General features: G+C 42.1%; 1 protein-coding gene across 6 annotated transcripts in view; it reads right to left on the bottom strand.

Annotated features, from left to right (window-relative positions):
• Positions 1-23,436, bottom strand: part of SLIT2 (slit guidance ligand 2) — a 244,603-nt gene that overhangs the window by 6,951 nt on the left and 214,216 nt on the right. For all 6 annotated transcript variants that reach the window (XM_081924339.1, XM_081924337.1, XM_081924338.1 and 3 more), the window contains 7 exons: positions 23,222-23,346; positions 22,511-22,608; positions 20,461-20,600; positions 10,821-10,914; positions 5,852-5,989; positions 5,125-5,365; positions 3,566-3,696 (listed from right to left, as the gene is read on the bottom strand). In XM_081924339.1, coding sequence (XP_081780465.1) covers positions 3,566-3,696; positions 5,125-5,365; positions 5,852-5,989; positions 10,821-10,914; positions 20,461-20,600; positions 22,511-22,608; positions 23,222-23,346 — 967 coding nt within the window. The remainder of the gene's footprint in view (positions 1-3,565; positions 3,697-5,124; positions 5,366-5,851; positions 5,990-10,820; positions 10,915-20,460; positions 20,601-22,510; positions 22,609-23,221; positions 23,347-23,436) is intronic.

Consider the following 23,436-nt stretch of genomic DNA (forward strand, 5'->3'; position numbering starts at 1 on the left):
TTTACACCTTTCTTCCACCACATTCAGAGCATGGCAGCTTCTTGTATGCAGGCCTGAAATTCTTAAAGACTACATTTAAATACAGGCCTAGCTGATACTCGGTCATCACTTAGCCAATATAAATCTTCAGAATTCCCCTAGCAGACCATGGCCTGCCCCTCCCAATTATCGCAAGAGAGGACGAGAGTCTCAGTAGAGACAAGAATAAAAGGGCAGAGCACCAAGCATTTTGAGAAAAGATCAGGTATTTGTAAACAAGTGTGTTTGCGCCTTCACCTTTGAGCTATTGCAACCAATGGAACTTTCCCTCCATGGACAAATAACAAAAGTGGGAGGGTGTGTGTGTGTTTTCATCATAACTACAATCCCTTCCTGCACATCACAGCTGATATTCTCCTCGCCACATGGCTATTTAAATTTCGAAAATTATACCTTAATTGCAATTATACATCAAATGCCCTGTCTAATTTGGCCCTCAGACTTTTGTTGTGTTTATTTCGCCATTCGTTTGGTTACCTGGGGTTGGCTTTTACTTCATTTTCCCTCTAGCACAGGGGTAGGCAACCTAAGGCCCGGGGGCCAGATGCGGTCCAATCGCCTTCTCAATCTGGCCCGTGGATGGTCCAGGAATCAGCATATTTTTACATGAGTAGAATGTGTGCTTTTATTTAAAATGCATTTGTGGGGCATAGGAATTCGTTCATTCCCCCCCCCCAAAAAAGATATATAGTCTGGCCCACCACATGGTCTGAGGGACGGTGGACCAGCCCATGGCTGAAAAAGGTTGCTGACCCCTGCTCTAGCATCTCTCCCCTGTTGCTCCTCTGAACCAAATTGTCACATCTGGCAACGCCATGCAGGGGCTGCTGCTCTCCTCCATAGACAGAACCATTCCATGTCACAGTGTTTGTGTGAATAAATACCAAATTCATGGAAGGGACTGGAGAGGCTATCATCACTCAGTGTCATAAGCACCTTAAAATCTTTTGGAAGTGCTAAAATATTTGAGTGGGATCCAAAACAAACCTGCACACCAAGTCAAACACATTGATGCACACAGAGGGGTTTTGCCCAGCATCCATCTCCAACTGCAGACTTCTGTGCTCCATCAAAGGCTGCTTCCCAGTGCAGAATTATTTTGAGAGCAGCATGGGGACAGTAGGAGGACTAAAGGAGTTCCATTGCTCACATGGGAACCTCTGACTATGGATCCTAGTTCTTCTATGGAAGACGGTAATAAGGCTGGAGGAGCATCACATTTGACTTTCAAAGTTGACTAGGAGGAGAAAAAGACTATAGATGGCTGTGATGGATTAAGAAAGCTGGAATGCATCAAGATGGAAATAATGCAGAGCTTTGGTTGCACGTTGCTTCCCAGAAAATAGCTGGCAGAAGCAGAAACTAAAATATAAATCCAAGAGCAATAATCCCCGAGTCTTTCCAGTTCCTCAAATACAAGGATCTAGTTTCAATCTCTTCTAAGTTTTCAAACAAGGGGGGAAAATACACTTAAGTATATCTTTATTCCCTTTTGTGCTTTAATGTTTAATGTCAGTACTTTTGTCCACAGTAATCCTGTTTTTATTCAACATGATTAAATGTATGCATGTGGAAAAAGAACATATTGGTTACACAAATTATGGGACTATAAGAAAAGCATGGTAAAAAGGAACAGAATATTTCAAAATCCTTTCAAGGAATATTAAAAGCCAGCTTTTATTATATAGAAAATGCAGAATTTTACAGGGATAACTTTTCTTTGGACTGCATATAAATTTCCTAGCAATCGACTGACATCTGGGTCCTTTGATATTATTGCAAAACAACTGTAGTGAATGGCTTTAGTCTTTTAATTCCAGTTTTCCATTTGAGAGGAATTATTCGACAGGCATTGGTGGTGGTAGAAAACTAGCTTTAGCCTCTGGATGCAGACTATGTATGCCTCCATAACCTTTTGCTGCAAAGCCTCTCCTCCTTCCGGAGGGGAGGGATTGTGAGCAGGAGCCGATTCCCGCGTCACGCAGGGGGCGTCCTGCCCCCCGCCCTGTCATCATCGCTGGCGCGCCATGCCTCCCAGTTGGGCAACCAATCGGGTGACACCGCGGGGGCGTGGTTTAGCCGCTCAAATGCGTTGTTGGTGTATGGAGGGGCAAGATGCGGCTATCGCCTACCTCTTCACTTATGGGTATTCCGTTAAAGGAATCCGATGGTCGTGGATCCTGTCCAATGCCCTGTGTGGCGGGGGGCCATGGCACGACCCTTGGTGACATCAGGGGAGAGATTATTGTTGTATGAGCATCAACAGGCTCCCCCTACTGGTGGTTAACCCCTCATCAGACTCACCCCTCTCCAAGTGGGTGGAGTCAAATTTTCTGTGGTCCAATGCCTAAGCCAATACCTTCTCTCATGCTGTAATCAATAAAGTTGTGGCCTTTTTCTAGCCTATTAACCTAATATACTGTGTCCACATGTCTTTATTCCCAAGTGGGGGTTGGGTCCTCAAATCACAACTAGCTTTAGCCCCTGCCATACCCTGTCCTCTACCCAACCCTCATCCCCAGCTGGGGGAGCAGACATTGCCCTGGGTTCTTTATTATCCTCAGGAGTTGTGTGTATGTGAGAGAGGAATGACAGAGCCATGGAAGTGAACACAGAGAATTCTTCTTCAGCCAGTTTCCTTTGCCCCACCACTTATGCTCTTTCCCTCCCTGAAAAACAGGGACTAGAAGCAGGTTTTAGTTGAGCTCCGTGGGGCTTACGGATATGTAGAATTGCACTTGGCCCTGAGTAGGGAAGCAGATGCAACTTGACACTAGTAAATTGCTTAAATTAGTTGAAATTAGATTAAATTGTTAATCATGCAAAAACATAATGTTCTTTTTTTAAAAAAATAAAACTAATGCTTTCATAAATTTTAAATTTGTCCTTAAAACTGCATAGAACATTAATATATTCTCCAGAAATCTTTAAAAGCATGCTGTCTCTGAGTTAAATTTCACATTGGCCATCAGGTTGGATGGCCATCTGCCATGGATGCTTTAGCTGAATTTCCTGAACTGCAAGGGGCTGGACTAGTCCCTTCCAACTATACAGTTCTATGATTCTATGATATAATGGCATGCATCAAATTGTAATTTTTGTTCAATATTCTCCCAGATTATTCTCCCAGATGTATTCATTATGACTCATTGCTGTACCCTGGATTGTTCTGAATGACCACCATTTGGTAGCCAAGCCCAAAACCAAAAGTCCTCTTGGGATACATTTTGGCTTGCCTGCTGATGAAAGTGACCATGAGGTGATTTGATAATATCATCATTTAGCAGTTTTAAACCCCTAAGTAGCAGCGGTTGCCGAGATGTTACCCTGTTCACCTCTACAGAGTTCCATCCTTATTTCAGACATCGTGATATATTGGTATATTGTGATGTTTAGCTGGTGATATATTGTGATGTTGAAAGGCCTAGTGTCAGTAGCTATTGGGTGGGTTGGAATCCAGGCACCTCAAAGAATAGAAAGATATGAAGACTATATAAAAAAAATGAGTTATTATTTATAGACCAACCTGTAAATGGCAGAGGCTGGGTATGATCCTGTATCATAACTGACCCTCACTCGTCCACGGTACAGTTCCACAGCTATATGGTCTCTGTCACCTTTATACAGTAAGATTCCACTATCCTCATCTGTGGCAATCTTGTGGCAAACCAAAGTTTTCATTAGAAGACCATGAAAGAAAGACATTTCAAAAAATATATACTTCAAATGAAAAAAAGGTGTTATTTTTTAAAAAATATATTGTGTTGCCCAGGTAACAAAATCAAACATTTATTTTCACTAATGTAGTCAATTATTATTGAAACAGCAGTTTTGTGAACATTTGAGAGCCAGAGCCATTAGTGCTGTTCTGCTTGGAGGCATTTTATGCCTCACATTGAGAAGAAGAAGAGGAGTCTGGATTTGATATCCTGCTTTATCACTACCCTAAGGAGTCTCAAAGCGGCTAACATTCTCCTTTCCCTTCCTCCCCCACAGCAAACACTCTGTGAGGTGAGTGAGGCTGAGAGACTTCAGAGAAGTGTGACTGGCCCAAGGTCACCCAGCAGCTGCATGTGGAGGAGCGGAGACGCAAACCCGGTTCCCCAGATTACGAGACTACCGCTCTTAACCACTACACCACACTGGCGTCATGAGACAGACTCATGGTATATTCAATCATGGCATTTTAAAAAGCATAGCTCTTCCTCGCATCTCACTGCTTTTCTCCTAAATCTCCCCAAACTATGTGGTTAACTACACTTGATGTGGCAAACACAACTAGGGAAAAGCAGCTTGGAGAGCTGGAGAAAAGAATCAATGGGGGAAAGTTTAGACCCCTTGCCCTGGTCTCTACTTTCCCAAAAACGCTCCTTTCCCCACCCATCACCGTCATTCTTACACAGTGGCTTGGATTCATTAACCCACAATGGTAATGCAGCATTGTGGCAAATGATGCAAACCACATGCCTTAAATAGGAACGCGGGTGGCGTTGTGGTCTAAACCACTGAGCCTAGGGCTTGCCGAATGGAAGGTCAGCGGTTCGAATACCCACGATGGGGTGAGCTCCTGTTGCTCGGTCCCTGCTCCTGCCAACCTAGCAGTCCAAAAGCATGTCAAAGTTCAAGTAAATGAATAGGTACCGCTCCAGTGGGAAGGTAAACGGCGTTTCCGTGCACTGCTCTGGTTCGCCAGAAGCAGCTTAGTCATGCTGGCCACATGACCCGGAAAAACTGTCTGCGGACAAACGTCGGCTCCCTCGGCCAGTAAAACGAGATGAGCGCCACAACCACAGAGTCATTCATGACTGGACTTAACTGTCAGGGGTCCTTTACCTTTACCTTTCTTAAATGAGGGGTGAGGAATCCATGTCCTGGCACATGCTCTTGGATTCCAGCTCCAGTTAGCCCCAGCCGTCATAGCCCATTGTCAGGTATGATGGGAGTTACAGTCTTGTAATATCTAGAAAACCAGTTTTCCCACCCCTGTCCTAAATGTTCTCAGAAACATGGGATTCCATAATTCCCTCCACCACCAGCCATGCTAGGAATTTTATGATCAGTGGATTTAATAGCACCTTGCCTTACCTGAAGAGTGATATTGGTCTGGGGGTGAATCTTTGTTGAAGGAATCTGCAGGTAGGATTCTTTATTTACAAAATTTATGCTGACCAGCTTTTCGCATTTATCACCCTGGTAACCTGACAGACATTGGCAGTTTGGCTCATTGGCCTTGATGATGCACTGGGCTCCATTTTGACACTCATAATTATCACATGGGCTGGTGCGAGGCAAGACCATTGGTGGCGAAAACTCACAGAAGAGTCCACTATATGCAAACAAAGACACAATCATGTCCAACAAGTTATTCTTTGGAAGTGATAGCAAATATTTTGCTATAATAAATTATTATTATTATTATTAGTATACCTGAAGGAGCGTCTCCACCCCCATCGTTCTGCCCGGACGCTGAGGTCCAGTGCCGAGGGCCTTCTGGCGGTTCCCTCATTGCGAGAAGCAAAGCTACAGGGAACCAGGCAGAGGGCCTTTTCGGTAGTGGCGCCCGCCCTGTGGAACGCCCTCCCATCAGATGTCAAAACGATAAACAACTACTTGACATTCAGAAGACATCTTAAGGCAGCCCTGTTCAGGGAAGTTTTTAATGTATGATATTTTAGTGTTTTCTGGTTTCTATGGAAGCCGCCCAGAGTGGCTGGGGAAACCCAGCCAGATGGGCGGGGTACAAATAAATTATTATTATTATTATTATTATTATTATTATTATTATTATTATGCTCTTCTGAATTTCCCTTACCTGTACCCTTCAGGGCATATGCATGTATAACCATTCACTGCATCAGTACACTGCGCTCCATTTTTACACTTGTTGTCTTGGCAGTCGTCATAGTCAACATCACAGTGATCTCCTATATAGCCTGGTGTGCAGTTGCATCTGCAGAGTGGAAAATACATGGGTAATTGCAATTCCTAACTGCTAAGCAGGAAGCTGGAGGTTTAAGGGTGGGAAGAGGGAAAGACAATGATTGTTAAAAAAAAAAATGTCTTCAGTTTTCAAGATGCATTGTACTGTATTTTAGAGCTTGGTCGTGAAAGCTGGTATATTGATTGAAGACCTTGCTTTGCATGAGAGACCACAATTTAATGTTTGTCAGCTTTGCCTTGTTTTCTGTTTTGTCTGATTATCTGACATTATATCAAATATTCAGAATGTACATCTTGAGGGCTCTCATGAATCATTCTGACAGCTCTCTTTGCAACTGGAGCCGCACACATACTTTTTCAAAATTAGCAAATACACGAACCTTAGTTGGAGAGATCTAGACAAATATTTTTGCTCAGAGCTTATACATGTTAACTTGAAAACATCGACTGAACTAATATTATACTTCATGTCAAATTAGCATGAATAGAAATGCATTTTTTCACCTAACAAAGATGAAAAATGAGATGCTAGATTTAGCTGTTACCTACAAAGTTTTGACTCCACTTTTTAATGAGTAACGTCAAGTTTATTTTATCAAGGTCATAGGTTATGGGATCTTCAGAAAATGTTTAGGAGAAAAACTGCTGAGATTTTTATTCCTTTCCTCTGGAAGGATGGAAAAGAGTTCAGCAACTACCTGGTCACTAGGCAGCAGGGCTTGCCTAAGGCCCTGCCTTCATTTCACTGCCTCAAAAGATTTCCAAATATGCTGATCAAGGTTGACTAAGTAGATGGGAGCTGCCAGATGTAAGCAATCAGGTGAGCCCAGGAGGTGAGGGCCCCTTTCAAATTTCTTGGAACCTACTCATGACGGGGCTGAGCTCCCGTTGCTCGGTCCCTGCTCCTGCCAACCTAGCAGTTCAAAAGCACGTCAAAGTGCAAGTAGATAAATAGGTACCGCTCCGGCGGGAAGGTAAACGGCGTTTCCATGTGCTGCTCTGGTTCGCCAGAAGCGGCTCAGTCATGCTCGCCACATGACCCAGAAGCTGTACGCCAGCTCCCTCGGCCAGTAAAGTGAGATGAGCGCCGCAACCCAAGAGTCGGTCACGACTGGACCTAATGGTCAGGGGTCCCTTTACCTTTACCTTTACTTTAGAAACCTTGTGAAGGTGTGTTACATAGAAACATGTTGTTTCCCAAGCAGTTTCATGGATTTTCAAATAATAAGTCTAACCTTTCTCAAAGACTTAGGCCAGGCTTCCTCAACCTCGGTCCTCCAGATGTTTTGAGACTACAATTCCCAGCATCCCTGACCACCGGTCCTGCTAGCTAGGGATCCTGGGAGTTGTAGACCAAAAACATCTGGAGGGCTGAGGTTGAGGAAGCCTGACTTAGGCAGAGGCAGCACAGCTTTGGAGAATTTTAAAAAAGGAGAGCCCCACATTCTGCTGGTCAGCTGACAAACAGGATGTAACAATTAGATCTGCTACAGACAGCTTGCATCCTCCAGACATTTTTTTCCCCTCCAAAGGCACAGGTCAAATTACTTCCCAGGATGTGGCTTACTCATGTTTCTGATGCTGTACCTGGCTTCTGTCCAATAGAATTTATGAACAACTTAACCGCATCAAGTGGCTTGCATGAGTTTCAGTGATCTATGCCACATTCTTGGCTCAGAGATGTTTAGAAGAGATTTCTGCTTGGAAGATGAGACCTGTTCAGGCAAGCACTGAAGGCAACAATGAAAAGTGGCAACCTCTGGACTGACACTTGGAGAAGGTGAGTTCTGGAACCCCTTTTTCTAGAAAAATAGCACTGCCCAGACTGAATCCCTGGTACCAAGTTATAGGTGGTGTAAAAGGCTTCCCCTTCAGACCACCAAAAACTGTTGGAGTAGAAAATGTTGGACTATAAAAATCATTCTGACCTATGTTTCCGAAAGATCAGTCTGTCAATTCTATGCTGGCTCAAAGCACTATCCAACAGTATAGCAAGAGAAGAGATGTTGGCACTAATTTATTGCAACAATGGGAATAATAGATTGGGTCGGGAATCCATGTCTATTATCAATAAATCTAAATTACTGGGCGGAGTAGAAGGGTTAAAAGAAGTATTTTGCACTTCTCTTTGCAACAGCTTGTACATTCTTACGTAGGACTAGATTCCACATTAAGGTTCCTGCTTTTGCCTGGAAAAGTGTTCGTTACAGGCAAAATTTTCATACAGGTCATCTAAAAATACCTAGGATATCTTTACCACTCCAACAACCAAACCAAGTACTAAATATCTATCGTTCCAAACATTGCCTAGGCATTTCATAAAATACCTTTCACCCAGTTTATTTAATTTAAAATGTCAAAAATAATATTCTGTGTGTATCTAAGCGCCACTCAAGTTTGACATGTTGTAAAAATAATATTAAAATTAACTACATTGTACAGTTGAATAATTCTGCTAAGATGGTTTGTAGATTACAATTCATGCGTGTGGATCTGGTTCAGTTGTCATTACAAATAAATTGCTATTTTCTTCTTAAAGTAATATTTAATGTTATCCCAAATAATAGAGAATATTTCTTAATTTTGTTACTTGTCTTACATTTCTAGTGAACATTGGCTAATCAATTGCACATAATTCCTAGCAACCACGTACAATGACTAGGAAAAGCAAATTTTCATTTGAACCTGTTTGGTAAATTGACTTACAATATTAATCAATTCTTAGGAATACTGCTTTTTGTTCGTCATCTGTAACACTACTCAAATAGCACATACTGTAGTACATGAAGCTGTTATAAGTTACTTGTGAATTACAATGGCCAGGATTGGCTCAGCATTTCAGTGACATAGGCCACAACATGTCCACTCAGAAATAAGTCCAGCTGAATTTAGTGGGGCTTATTCCCAGGTACGAATCCCTGCAACGGGGTGAGCTCCCGTTATTCGGTTCCAGCTCCTGCCAACCTAGCAGTTCGAAAGCACGTCAAAGTGCAAGTAGATAAATAGGTACCATTCCGGCGGGAAGGTAAACGGCGTTTCCATGTGCTGCTCTGGTTCGCCAGAAGCGGCTTAGTCATGCTGGCCACATGACCCGGAAGCTGTACGCCAGCTCCCTCGGCCAGTAAAGTGTGATGAGCGCCGCAACGCCAGAGTCGGTCACGAATGGACCTAATGGTCAGGGGTCCCTTTACCTTTATTCCCAGGTAAGTGGAGTTAGAATTGCAATCTGGCACAGATCCTTCATGAGTTAAGCATTTCACCAGTGTTCAAAACTCCCATTGTTCTAGGCGCATTTTGCAACAGGGAATTTCATTAGCGTGAGCAGTTTCTGAGCTCTGGGCGCAGTACTGCGCCTAAGATTTCAGATTAAAACTGCAGAGTGGAAGGAAAGGAGGACCTTTTTCTGCCTCCCCACTTCCAGCTACTCTGAAGACTGGAGAAGAGACCCCTATAAGAATATTAGGGGGTGGGCAGGGGAAGGACTAGCCTATGTGAAAAATGAACATAATATTTTGGCTGCAGTTCATTCATTTTCAGCTTTGTATTCATGTTATAAAAAAGCGTGTCTAGACATTTTGTTGTCGCGCCCGTAACCTAGGATTAAGGTGCCATTTAGCTCCCAGCTTTCATATCTCAGTTTCTAATACTGGTTGGCACAACCTATGGCTGCATTCATCATGAATAAAAATCGCAACGTGATAAGTCACCAATATGCTTTCAACAATGTTGAATGACTTATCTGCTCTTCAATGAAAACCCTTCTATGTTTTATCAGCTGTGCTAAATATTACCCACCCCATAAGAAAAGCAACCACCTTGTACACACCTGTCCTCCATTCTCTCAGTGGTGCAGATCTGCACACCTGGCGACTCACCAAGTCAGATGCAGACTGTTGTCAATCATTTGGCAAACTACAATGCATGGCTAATTTTCCTCATTTTTACAGTCCCAGGCAATCAACTCAAACAAGAGGCTTGCCAAGCCCATATGAACTAACACACATGACTGTTGGGCTTTTGTTTCTTAGTTTTGCAGGCCTGTCCTGGTCTCTTGACTGCTGATTTCCCACTTCCACCTCTCAAGGGTCAAAGAAAGGGAACAAATAAACGTGACCAAACCATGATGATCAAAATACCAGTTCCACTTGGTGGGTGTTATGTTCACACAAATGCTTGAATTAACAAACTAAAGTTGGCACTGTAGAATGGAAACTGGTGTCTAAATGTGCTTAGAATGACAACACACAATGGGCCCACTGCTGTTTTGGCACAACACAACATAGTACATAAAACAGGTGCAGATCAGAACAACAGGTTCCTGAAATCTACTCATCTAAAGTCCATTAAAAACCACTTTTCAAGTGTGCATACTAATTAATGATAATAAGGATGTCATTTAATTAAAGATTAGCCTTCCTAGTGATGAACCTCCTTATTGTATAATGGTTTCCAATGTGTCTTGCTAATAACCCATCATGTAATTACAGCTTCATAATCCAGCTTTAATTTAGCATAATTATTCACTTCCTAGTCCAAGTAACCAAAAGGATTTTGTGTGGATTGTCACGGAGCATAAAAACTCTCCATTCTTCATTGTCAGTACTTAATCCACACTGCTAGGAAACTGGTCACTGGACAGAGAATCTTCATGTTATTACACAGGGCTCCATGCAAACCAAAGGGAAAATCTATTGAGCCATTATTCTGTGATCACAACTCCCGTGAATGAGGGCTGACAGCACAATTCACCCCCATGGAAAAACAAAGCCCACAGCCATTGAAGAGGACAAAGCAGCGATTAACAACACAAACAAAGTGGACTATAAAGATACAGGGCTTACTTGTATCCTTTGGGTGTTAGGATGCACTTGGAGTCATGCTGACAGGGGTTCAGGTCTTGGGCACAGAAATCCAGCTTCTCTTCACATAGCTCACCTGTAACAAAGTATATCCAATCACCATTAAGAGACCACCACGGGACATGGGACGCAAAGTGTAAAAACTATTTATTTCTATAGCAACTTTTAATACAGCCAAGCAGCTCCAGTCGCATAAGCTACTTGGCAAATGATAATCTCTTTTTCTCCCACTGTAATCTCGCTTCTCATGACTTTTCTTCGGCAACATCTCTTTGTCTGCAAAACTGCCATTTAACTCGTTTGCTTATACAGTTGGATTTGCTCTGGGCAATCGATAAAAATCAGGCCAGCAAATTCAGGCAGACACGCATAACTACCCCAAAGAGGTTGATTAACAGTTTGACAATAAACGTTCCCTGTAGCGCAGAGACGAGAGCAGATCGGTCATCCTACTAATAGACTAATCAACGGACTAAAATATCATTATATTATAACACTGCTGAGGTTTTAAGACGGTTTAACAAAGGGAGCAGCAAGCACATTTTAATGAGACAAAGATGTTTCCCCAACCAATATCCTTGAAAAATTGAATATATGGAAATTGGACCCTATGAAAAGTTCCAAGCTTTTTATGAAGATTTGTCTTCTCTTCTTTCAGTAGACTACATGGGAGCTCACATGGACCATTCACGGTGCTTAGTCTTTCTTCTCCATAGCTTGTTCCCATACCACACCGGTGTCACGCAACTCTCACATGCATTTGTTGTGCAAAGCGTGTTCTCCATAATAGAGAGCACGTGTTGCGGTGGGGGCCAAAAAGGCCACCCCACTGTTGTTGGGCAAATTGGCCACATGCTGTGATTGGGCAAGGAGTGTTGCTGGGGAGAATGTTATGTTGCTAAAGTGTGGGAGGGGTCAGAGGTCTTAAATACAGGGCACGCAGCCTGGGGCGTTCTCTTGGGCTGCGTGCACCGGATCACCCACCCACCCTCCCCGAAAAGGGGGGGTTCGTTGTCCTCTGACCTTGCTATACCTATCAAGGGGTCATTTGCCTTGGGGCAGGGGCCTGGTAGGAATTTTGTCCATTAGGCTGATTGGCTGTTGCCATTTGGTTTTTGCCTACTGTGTAGCAAATCATCGCAACTTGTAAGGTTGGCTGTTAGGTATTGGTTAAAATTGGTTGGTGGAGGGTACACAGGGCACTTGCCTACTCCTCCAATGGTGGTGCTGAAAGGGAATTCCGTTAAAGGAATCCAGGGGCTTGCCATCCCTTTCGTCCTAGTCCCTGGCATCGGACTTGGGCCGTGCAAGCCCCAGGGGGCATGAGGGTGAGCGATGGGGGACTGATGTCCAGCTTCATTTCTCCCCAATATGGTTCTCCCTGACTGGCTTCCGCTGGAATCCGGAGGTCAGTTCTGTCCCTGGGGCAAGGACAGATAGTCGTAACCAATGCCTAAGCAACCACTCACGTGTGTGTATTTAAATAAAGTTGTGGCCAAATTCATGCCAAAAACCTTAAACAAAAATTGATGTGTGAAGTGTGAGTTATTGGGTTGGCCTGGGGGACCTCGACGCACAACAAGCAACAGATTAATTTCTAACTACAAGGGGGTATGATGTTTAGCTAGGTAGAAATATTAATATTGTCTCCACATACACTTTTCCAAGATACATATGACCGTAGTAAGCAGCCATGGGGGAAGCAGTTTCCATAATACAAAGGTGAAGAATAAATTAGGCTATGGCCATGGCTCTTTCAGTGGGTCTTAATCTGCTCTTTGTGCAACCAGGATATGGTCTATCAATAGTTCCCTCCACTGTTTCTGCTTCTCCCTTTCGGTCAAACTATTGACTTGTACAGGGGGGGGGGGGGAGGTAAGGGTTAGTAATGAGTAAGAAATGAACATTTGCCTCTGGCCCCAAACTATTGCCTCCAAGGGCCTGGGCAGACATGCTCTCCAATCAATGGCTTCTGTTCCATCTTACTTATACTTCTTATAATCATCCTTCATTGTTCCTTCCTCTTTGCTGCTGTTTTTTCTTCCAAACTGCCTTTCCAACTCCAATCTTTATGCCTTGGTGTCCACCTGATAGCCATATGCAGCCACTATGACTACACTTGGGACACGGGTGGCGCTGTGGGTTAAACCACAGAGCCTAGGGTTTTCCAATCGGAAGGTTGGTGGTTCGAATCCCCGCTACGGGGTGAGCTCCCGTTGCTCGGTCCCTGCTCCTGCCAACCTAGCAGTTTGAAAGCACGTCAAAGTGCAAGTAGATAAATAGGTACCTCTCCAGTGGGAAGGTAAATGGCGTTTCCGTGCACTGCTCTGGTTCACCAGAAGCAGCTTAGTCATGCTGGCCACATGACCCAGAAGCTGTACGCCAGCTCCCTCGGCCAATAAAGTGAGATGAGCACCGCAACCCCAGAGTCGGTCACGACTGAACCTAATGGTCAGGGGTCCCTTTACCTTTACCTTATGACTACACTTAAGGAATATTGCTCTACATGGTTACAATGAACCAATCATTCTTGAGTATATTTCCACTGGAGTAAACTTTGACCCCCCCCCAAAAAAATTTCATACATCCCAAAAACCAATTAACTCTTCTAATTGTAATCTTCTGCATTATCACAAACACTATTGCTAAGGACACTGTGGGTCTCTCTAAACAGTTCTCATCCTATTTTGAAAATGAGGGAGTTTCACCTTGAGCTTCTGGTGTGACGTGTCTGCTGTTCAAAGCGGGGTAAGTAAGAACACGCACAGAAGGTCTTTGAAGCACTTAAAGCAGCTCCTGAAATCTTGTCTGTGGTCCTCTAAATTACATTTTAGGCAGCAGCAGCATGAGTGTGGTTTTGCCTTGGTATAGGCAGATAGATCAGTGAAGCAAAAACAAATTCATGGGAATTGTGTTTTGTTACACTGCTCACAGCAGCCCATCCAGCTTGCAGTGGTTTCGAAGAAAGACAATTTTCAGTAATCTATCTCCACTCCTTACACACGCAGATAGGAGTGTGCGAGAAAAGAGTGTGGAAAGGAGAGAGAATGAATCTGCCAGAAGATATCAACTTGAACTTTGGAGACCAGTGTCATTAATGAACACCCTGATCTACATGTTTTTAAAGCGCCAATCTTTCCTTGGCCCCAAATCAGCAACTGGAAGATGTGGGCAAAAGAGTGATATTAAACCAGCAAGTTGAATCCAAACAACATGGAAATGGCAATCTGATGAGTAATCCGAATTGCTCTTGTGGGAATTACCATGGGGAAGTGGTAATCTCCATAAAATGACTGCTGTAACCTCTTACACAGTACTTAAATATGTGGGGCTTTTTTACATTTTCACTGCTATATTAATGAAATCTACCTTGCCCTGGAAAGACAGTATGTAAATATTCATATATTAGTTTATTAAAGATAGCCAGAGGTTAGACAGCACATAAGAAATGATATCTGATACAATATTTAGCATTCATATAGCACTTTAAGACTAAAGATTTCCCATATGTTATATCAGTAATCTTTACAACATGCCTGTAAGGTAGGAATTATTTCCGCATATCAAATCAAGTCAAGTTTATTTCCGATATGATCTAAAAGGCTGATATCCACAATCAAGTTGTAGTACTGAGACTGAGAGAGATAGGGGCTTCCTTAAAACTTTTCTCCAACACATTTTCTTTTGTCAGGGAATATAATCCCTGGTTGGGTATTTAGTTTAACAATCCGTTAATTCATTACTTAGGAAAGGAGACATGCACACACTCACTACACATTCTCGGACAGAAAACAGCCTTTTGGTCAAACTTGTGAAAAGTCCTAGAAATTGTTTCAGTAGAGGAAACTAAAGTGAAATTTAGACCCCCCAAAAGCCCACCCTACTTCTCTTGATATTAGAATCCTATGAATGATAAAATATTAATAAACTCAGAATTAATAATTTAAGTTGCATTGTCAAAGTGGCAATTTTCAATACATCTTTTCAGTAGGATGAACACAAAACTGTTCACTTTTAAAGAGTTTGTTCTGGAATATAAAGATCTGCAGAGGGAGCTTTGACCAAGATATGATTAAACTTAATGAAAGCATTTTTTTTGGATGAGTGTGCTAAATATCTTTTGATGGCTGTTTCAGTAGCTGAAACCCATATAAGGAGAAACCAAGGTAATGAAATAGGCTTAAAAGGCAACTAACCTTTTTCCACTTCATTCAGATTAGCAGCTTGTGGTAACAAAGACAGAAGAGACAAAGAGACTTTTACATTGTACTGAAACAGCATAGCACAAATAAAATAATGCACAACTAACAGCAGCAGAAAAGCTAAACTGATGTAGCAAAAGTGAAGACAGCTTTTCATTTTTATCAGCTACACAACAAAACACACAAAAGAGGTATGTGCCACTACCAGCATAGAAAGAGCTTTGCTTGACCAAAGATACATATGATCTTAATGGCAGATGATAATGAGCAGCAAGAAAAATGACTAGATAATCTATTCTACAGAATGCACACTTAATGATCCCAACATTCAAAAGATTGCAGAGCACAAATGTGAATACATTAAGAAAGCCAGACAAGAGTTTAAAGTGTAAATAATGTTACAAAGGTTTTCAAATGTTTCATTTCCAAAGGTTTCATCTCTGTGTGTGTGTGTATATATATATATATATATATATATATATACACACTATATTTCTCCACCCTGCACCATCTGCTAGTTAAAGATGATGGGATTTTTTTGGGGGGGGGGTGTGATGTGTTTTTTAACCCTTTAGGACACACATAACATTTTATTTGACGTTTCACTGGGAACATTTTGTCAAAGCTTTGTACATTCCCCTGTAGAGGGCACTGGTGTTTTCCACAAACAAAACTGGAGCCTGCCAAATCTAGCCAGCTAAAATAGGAATACAAGGATCCACTAATAATTCGTTTAAATGACTAGAGTCTAGGGTCTGACTAGAGTCACACATGCTCAGATTGGGCAACACAATAGCATTAGGTGCTTCCAGCCTCACTTGCTAGATCCCTAAAGTCACAGCACTTTATTTCCAGCTAAGGTTTATCGTGCAGAATGCTAAGAGTCTCTGTTACACAGGTTAAAAGAGAAGTAGGTAATCCTGAATCTATTAAGAAAAGAGAAAGTGCAGCTTTTAAAACACAGCAAATGTAAAAAAAAAACCCACCATGGTTCTAAACATGTTTAGTCAGAATCTCCTTTCTTGTAACTTTAAGCCATTGGTTTGGGTCCTACTCTCCAGAGTAGGAGAAAACAAGTTTGCTCTATCTTCCATGTGACAGCCCTTTAGATATTTGAAGACGACCATCATATCTCCTCTCAGTCCCCTCTTTTCCAGGCTAAACATACTCAGCTCCTTCAACCATTGCTCATAAGGCTTGTTTTCCAGACCCTTGACCATCTTGGTTGGGGAACACTTATTCTATATGGGATCATACTCTAACAAAATGGAGCTAGCACTGCTCCTGGTTTGCAGGTACCATATTTTTCACTCCATGAGACGCACCTGACAATAAGACGCACCTAGTTTTTAGAGGAGGAAAACAAGAAAAAAATATATTCTGAACAAAACAGTGGATGTATCATTTTTGTGGTTCATGCTGTGGCCACAGACATGATATGTGATTTGACGGTGAGTTTGGGGTAGCCCAATGCAAAAATCCTGAGAATCCATGTGGATCCGTGCTTTGTAACCACGTTTTTGCGCCATTGCGGCCCCACGAAACAGTGAATGCGTGATTTTTTTGGTGCAGGCTGTAGCCATGGACATGCTGTGTGATCTGATGGTGAATTTGGGGTTACCCAATGCAAAAATCCTGAGTATCCATGTGCTTTTACCTCCCCCCTCCCAGGCAGCCTCCTTTGTCTCTAGAGTCCCTTATGTCCCTCCCGATTGCTTGCTGATCAGCTGCTCAGCGGCTTTGTTTCAAACCCCCTTCCCTCTTTCTAAAAAAAAAGGGAAAAAAAGAGCACGATCTGCTTTTTGCCCCAGGGCAATTCAGCTCCAGGGACCACGCATTTGCTCCGTAAGACATACAAACATTTCCCCTTACTTTTTTGGAGGAAAAAAGTGCATCTTATGGAGCAAAAAATACGGTATATGCCCAGACTGACATTGGCTCACATAGCACCTGCACTTGCTACTAGAAGACAAGAGACCTGGCCACTTTTATTTCTGTTTTGCTTGCCTCCATACTGAGTTACAGTGATGCAATATGCATAGGGCTGCCCTTTAAGATAATTCAGACACTTCAGCTGCTGAAAAATGCAACAGTTCAGTTACAGATTAGCTCAAACCATTTTTGTCAGCGATTAACATTGTAGGCACATCCAAAGGATGAGCAATCGCCGATGTGTGGATCCGTTTGGACCCAGAAGAGGGAAGGATACGGGCGGAACAGTGTGTGTGTGTGTGGGGGGGTGCTTCATCAATGCATGTGGGGGCTGGAAACGGAACACCCACGCAAAATGGTTGTCACCTGTACCTATTTCGAAACAGCTACACTGGCAACTAATACATTTCTGGGCTCAGAATTTATTTTATTAACCCAGAGGACAGTTTCTCCCATATGAGTTCCCTTCCCACTAAGAAGTCTTAATGAGACCCTGTTAAAGACTGCATCACATGTGAAGGCTGGATTATCTTCCAAAAGAAGCAAGGCCTTTTCTGCTATGGCCCCAGAATGTTGAAACTCCCATCCATGTGAGATTTGAATGATTCCCTCTTTGTTAAAACTTTTCTGTTTTGCCCTTTCAGGTGATATATAACCACGGTTGCTTTTATGTTTATATGTCTGGGTTTTTTCCTTTATTTGATGTTTTAGCCTTTGTATACCATTTTGATAATTTTTATTTCAAATAAGGTATAAAAATATTTTAAATAAATAAAATAAATGTCCAATTGAAAATCTGATCCCTATCTCTGAAATGAAACAAATGACAACATTAAAGAGGAAAAAAGATATCTAAGTCAATAACCAGCAGCCTAACTAGGTGAAAGGGACGCGGGTGGTGCTGTGGGTTAAACCACAGAGCCTAGGGCTTGCCGATCAGAAGGTTGGCGGTTCAAATCCCCGCGACGGGGTGAGCTCCCGTTGCTCGGTCCCTGCTCCTGCCAACCTAGCAGTTCAAAAGCACGTCAAAGTGCAAGTAGATAAATAGGTACCACTCCGGTGGGAAGGTAAACGGCATTTCCGTGCACTGCTCTGGTTTGCCAGAAGCAGCTTAGTCATGCTGGCCACATGACCCGGAAGCTGTACACTGGCTCCCTCGGCCAATAAAGCGAGATGAGCGCTACAAACCCATGGTCGGTCACGACTGGACGTAATGGTCAGGGGTCGCTTTACCTTTACCTAACTAGGTGAAACATCAGTTTGCTTTGATGCTCTGAGCTGTGAGTGTATGTACGGATGAAGACCAGGAATTAATTCCTAGGATTCTGCCTGCCTTGCAGACACTACTGAAAGGAAAATTCTAGCAGAAAAGAGGAATGACCAGCATGGGCATAGCTGTGGGAGAGGGGGGAAATGGGAGGCAGCTTGCTCCCCTGATCAATTAAAAAAAATAGAAATATTTAACTAACTGACCAACCACTTCAGTTCTGCCCCCCACCCCAAATCCTGGCTACGCCCATAATGACTAGAGATAAGGCCCTAGACCCAACAATCTTCTACCCAAACTAGATCTCAGAATATGAACTTATGCTAAGCAAGCAGTTTAATAACTTCATATATTGCTGAGTTACAAATCCTTCCATTTTGACTAATTACTGATTTAAAAAAAACAACATATCTTTCCATTCCTTGTGCCCCATTGATTTTCCATATACTGTATATGCAGAGAGAAACTCAAAAAAAGAGAAGTCACCAAAACAAACACAAAATCCACTTTTAAATCACCATGACGAGCAAAACCTCAGTGCTTCAATATAAAACTAACCAGATTATCCATGTCTCTGAAATCTGTGAAACGCTATAATTGAAAACTGACCTGTGGTTAGAATCTTTAAAACATTTTTGCTCTGAGCCACTGCAAGTACGTCAGCAAAAACAAGCCCAAATATCAGTTTGTATAACCCATTTTTATGTGAGCTGGCAATTCAGGTGATTTTCTAGTCAAGAGACCTTTGTGGCTCAGTACTGATTTTATCATCTCTCCCTTCTTATCAGTAGCATAAATAATAACAACAACAATAATCCATGCCTTTCAGAGCTGTGGCTAGCTACTTCTGCTTCACGATACTATATAATCCTATTTTGGCATTCAAGCAACATGTTTGTGGGGATTGTAGTAGGAGTACAAGTGAGTGAGTGTGCAGGTCCTATCCCAAATGTCACCATCCCATGAGAGCTGCCAAACCTTGTTGCATTGAAAGCAAGGAAATTGGTGGAGACCTAAGCATGTTCAGCTGGACACACTTAGGAGTGTCTCAGCCGAGCCATGAAATCAGGATCCATCCCAGAACTACTGAAGGACAGGGCAATTAAAACATTACCAACACTTTCTCAAATCTTCCTTCTATGAAGACTCTATAGACTTGGAGCCTTTTCTAGCTATCGTGACCTGTGCAGATGTGGTTAATCTGCCACTCACATAAAATACCACAACGTTCTTACTACGCATCTAAGCATGAGAAAACTGATCTCCGGCATTCATGCTTATTGAGAAAATGACAGACTTTGTTTCAGTACTGACCTAGTTATCCATGCTTTGCTATTTCAATCACTGTCAAGTACGGTGCATATTGAAATGAAAAATGACATTTGCCTCTTTTCATAGCCCCCACTCCCACCCCGATACACAAGCACACAATCTAGTACAGAATTATTATTTTTAATATATACATGTGAAGGGGGTATATGTGTACCCACACACAGGGGGCAAAATTAGTTCCAAGACCTGAGAATTCATTTCTAAATGATTCCTGTTTCAAATTGGACTTCAACAGCCTTGATAAATTAATATAATATGTTTTAGTTAGGTTGGACCAATAGCTTGCTGGGTTAAATCGGGAAGATATAGCGGGATGTGTGTGTGTATTTTTAGAAAGGCAAATAAATATCATCTATCATCTATCTCCCCTAATACATCAGACCCGCATATATGACTTTCATTTCCACCTTCTAAATAGCATCCTCTTCCCACCTTCAAACGATAACTTGTGCAAGGTTCAAAAAGCATTTGCAGTTTGGTGAAAGAGAATTGCATGGCTGAAAGGAAAACTATGGAGGTGCAGTTATGCGACAGACAGAATACAGAAAAATGGTTCTTCTGGATTCCAATAATTTCTGGGACATAATTATTTAGCAATTTTAGTGCAGTACCAATTGCAGTGTGTTCAATCAGGGAATAATGAAAAATGGAATGCTCCTTATTTCAGTTTTTTGCTTTTCCAGGTTCTACATTTTCCGTTATAATAGCAATGCTTGTAAGAATGCCAAGGGCAGCTAAACAAAAGGCTAAATGCACAGACTCCTAAAAGGTATTGCAAAGTCAAGCAACTCCTAAAAGCTATTGCAAAGTCAAGCAAACTAGAATAAAAGTGATTCAAACGCATTAGCATGCTAAATGCTGTTAAGAGTATCATTTCCCCTTTTCCTACCTGTGTACTCAGGAGGACATAGGCAAGTGTAGTTGTTAATTCCATCAACACAGGTTGAGTTATTTTCGCAATCATTATCTTCACAATCATCGACGTTCACTTCGCAGTTTTCACCTTCAAATCCATCTGCACAGGCACACCTGTAAATGAGAAACCTTTTCAGAGAAGTGTTCATGTGAGAAGACGATGCTGAGCTAATGGACCTTTGACCTAATCCCCCAGGACTGATATGTTCTTACATAAATAAAAAGATTCCCTATTCATGCCGTGAGAATCTAAACTGTACTTCTTATTGCCCTTTGATGTCTCTCAGCATCATTTATGCTGCTTTTTATACCACTGACCTGTTTTGGTGCTGACAAACCCATACCAGAAATTTGTCAAACATAAAACATAGCAGAAAGTATATAGTTAAAAACCGGGGAATTATTGAAAATTGGAAGGTAACTTTGTTGTTGTTTAGTCGTTTAGTCATGTCCAACTCTTCGTAACTCCATGGACCAGAGCACGTCAGGCACTCCTGTCTTCCATTGCCTCCTGCAGTTTGGTCAAACTCATGTTCGTAGCTTCGAGAACACTGTCCAACCATCTCGTCTTCTGTCGTCCCCTTCTCCTTGTGCCCTCCATCTTTCCCAACATCAGGGTCTTTTCCAGGGAGTCTTCTCTTCTCATGAGGTGGCCAAAGTATTGGAGCCTCAGCTTCAGGATCTGTTCCCAGTGAGCACTCAGGGCTGATTTCCTTCAGAATAGAGAGGTTTGATCTTCTTGCAGTCCATGGGACTTTCAAGTGTTTCCTCCAGCACCGTCAATTCTCCAGCGATCAGCCTTCTTTATGGTCCAGCTCTCACTTCCATAAATCTCTACTGGGAAAACCATAGCTTTATATATGGACCTCTGTTGGCAAGGTGAAGTGAAGGTAACTAGGGAACACTAAGTTAAATGGAAGTTTTGTTTTATTTATTGCAGAAGCAATACTAGAATTGGTTCTGAACTGGTACTTTATTCATGTGCAGACGTATTTCAAACATGGTAGCATGTTATGGAATGAATATATATAAACACACAGAGAGAGGGGAGTTGAAACCTCACTACTTAAGGAATTTAGCTTCTTTGGGGAATAAATTGTATTTAAATTTATTTACTCCTGGTTTGTACTGGGTACTGGTGACATTACGCATTCATGGTGAACAATATGGTAAGCTGATACTCTGGATACCTTTACTAAATTTCCCTACGTAAGTCCCACCAAACTAACGTGTTCTGAAGTGCTTTTTGCTCATTTTAGTCCTTTGAAGCTGTGATTAAATGTTAATTTACCATGGTATTAAAATGCATCAGATTAATTTCAAACAGAAAGCACTCTAACCTTTGGCCAAAATGTAGATGTAAAATTAAGGATAATTTCTTAATGAAAAGCAGGAATCAAGAAGGTTTTTAACTAGATAGAAGAATGGGTCAGCATTCTTATTTGAAATTATTGGATCCATTTATTAAAGAACTCTATTTCATAATTCATGGAATACATCTCGGGTAATTGTAGTGTGTGATTAAATAACTCTAGATTAAAAATGCTCACAGCATGTTTATCCACTGGCGTGCTGATTTGGCAATGAATCATTAATTTTCTGTTTCGCTGGGATTTACATCTGATCATTTACAGGCTGTCTGTTGATATAATGCACAGAACAACAGCTGAATTGAGAGTCTTTCCAGCAGGGATCTAGCTAGCAATTAATTAGCATAATAGAGTCAACACCATGTTGTCTTGCCCTGTTATGCCTTGACTAATAACAACGTATTTAAAAGAAAAACTTAACAGGGAACATTAAGCTCATTGATGTGACTTTGTTTCCTGAAGCCTTAGAAGAACCACCATTGTGGGTTTGTGCTTTTGTGCTTATTAATAGTCCTCGCTTCTCATTACTTTGTGAGATCAAAGATTACTAATAGCACACATAGACTTTTGTGTGGGAGTGCTTGGGTTCTGCTAGTCTGACTGGTCTTTCAAAAGCAACAGGCTTCTCTTCTGTGTTTCCAGATAAAAACGTACCAAAATCCATCCTTTTCTCCTTCTTTTAAGTGACAAGTCCCTCCTTGTTTACAAGGGTTGCTAATGCAGGCATGAATTGGAACATCACAGTCCTGGCCCTAGGAATAAAACAGCAAAGTTGTGAGATTGCACAGAGGGAAGGCAAATTGGTTTATTCTTTTAAAATAACACAGTTATATACAGCTTGCCAATCAGAATATTGACTGTTCGAATCCACCCAATGGGGTGAACTCCCGTTGCTCTGTCCCAGTTTCTGCCAACCTAGCAGTTCAAAAGCACACCAGTGCAAGTAAATAAAGAGGTACTACTGCGGTGGGTGGGTAAACAGTGTTTCTATGTGCTCTGGCACTCGTCATGGTCCTCCATGTGCCAGTAGCAGTTTAGTCATGCTGGCCACATGACCTGGAAAGCTGTCTGTGGACAAACGCCAGCTCCCTTGGTCTGAAAGCGAGATGAGCACCGCATACCCATAGTCGCCTTTGACTGGACTTAACTGTCCAGGGGTCCTTTACCTTATACATTTCTCCACCCTGCTGTTAATCTTGCTTCTCCCACTCTCCAAAACCCAATTGCAGAGCATGTGCTTGGCCTATAGGATGGAAGTTCAATCTGTGATCCCAAAGTACTAGGCTACATGGACCAGTGGCATGGCTTAGCCTGGAAGATGGGTTCCCAATAAAATAAAAAATGACCTTCATATGTTCTCCATACCTTGAAGCCATAGGGACAGGAGCATCTGTAGAAATCGACAGGGTCGTTATTACAAGTTCCATCATTTTTGCATGGGTTTGATAAGCAGGGACTACATTTGGCCAGAATACCGACATCCACAGGACCTTCAAGGGAACACAAATTCACAGTCAGACACAAGCCTGCCATTGTTGTTATCAAATACCTTTTCAGCTAGGGTGGGTTAGATCTGTACT

Source organism: Podarcis melisellensis (assembly GCF_964234715.1).
Source record: "Podarcis melisellensis genome assembly, chromosome: 9".
NCBI lineage: Eukaryota > Metazoa > Chordata > Lepidosauria > Squamata > Lacertidae > Podarcis > Podarcis melisellensis.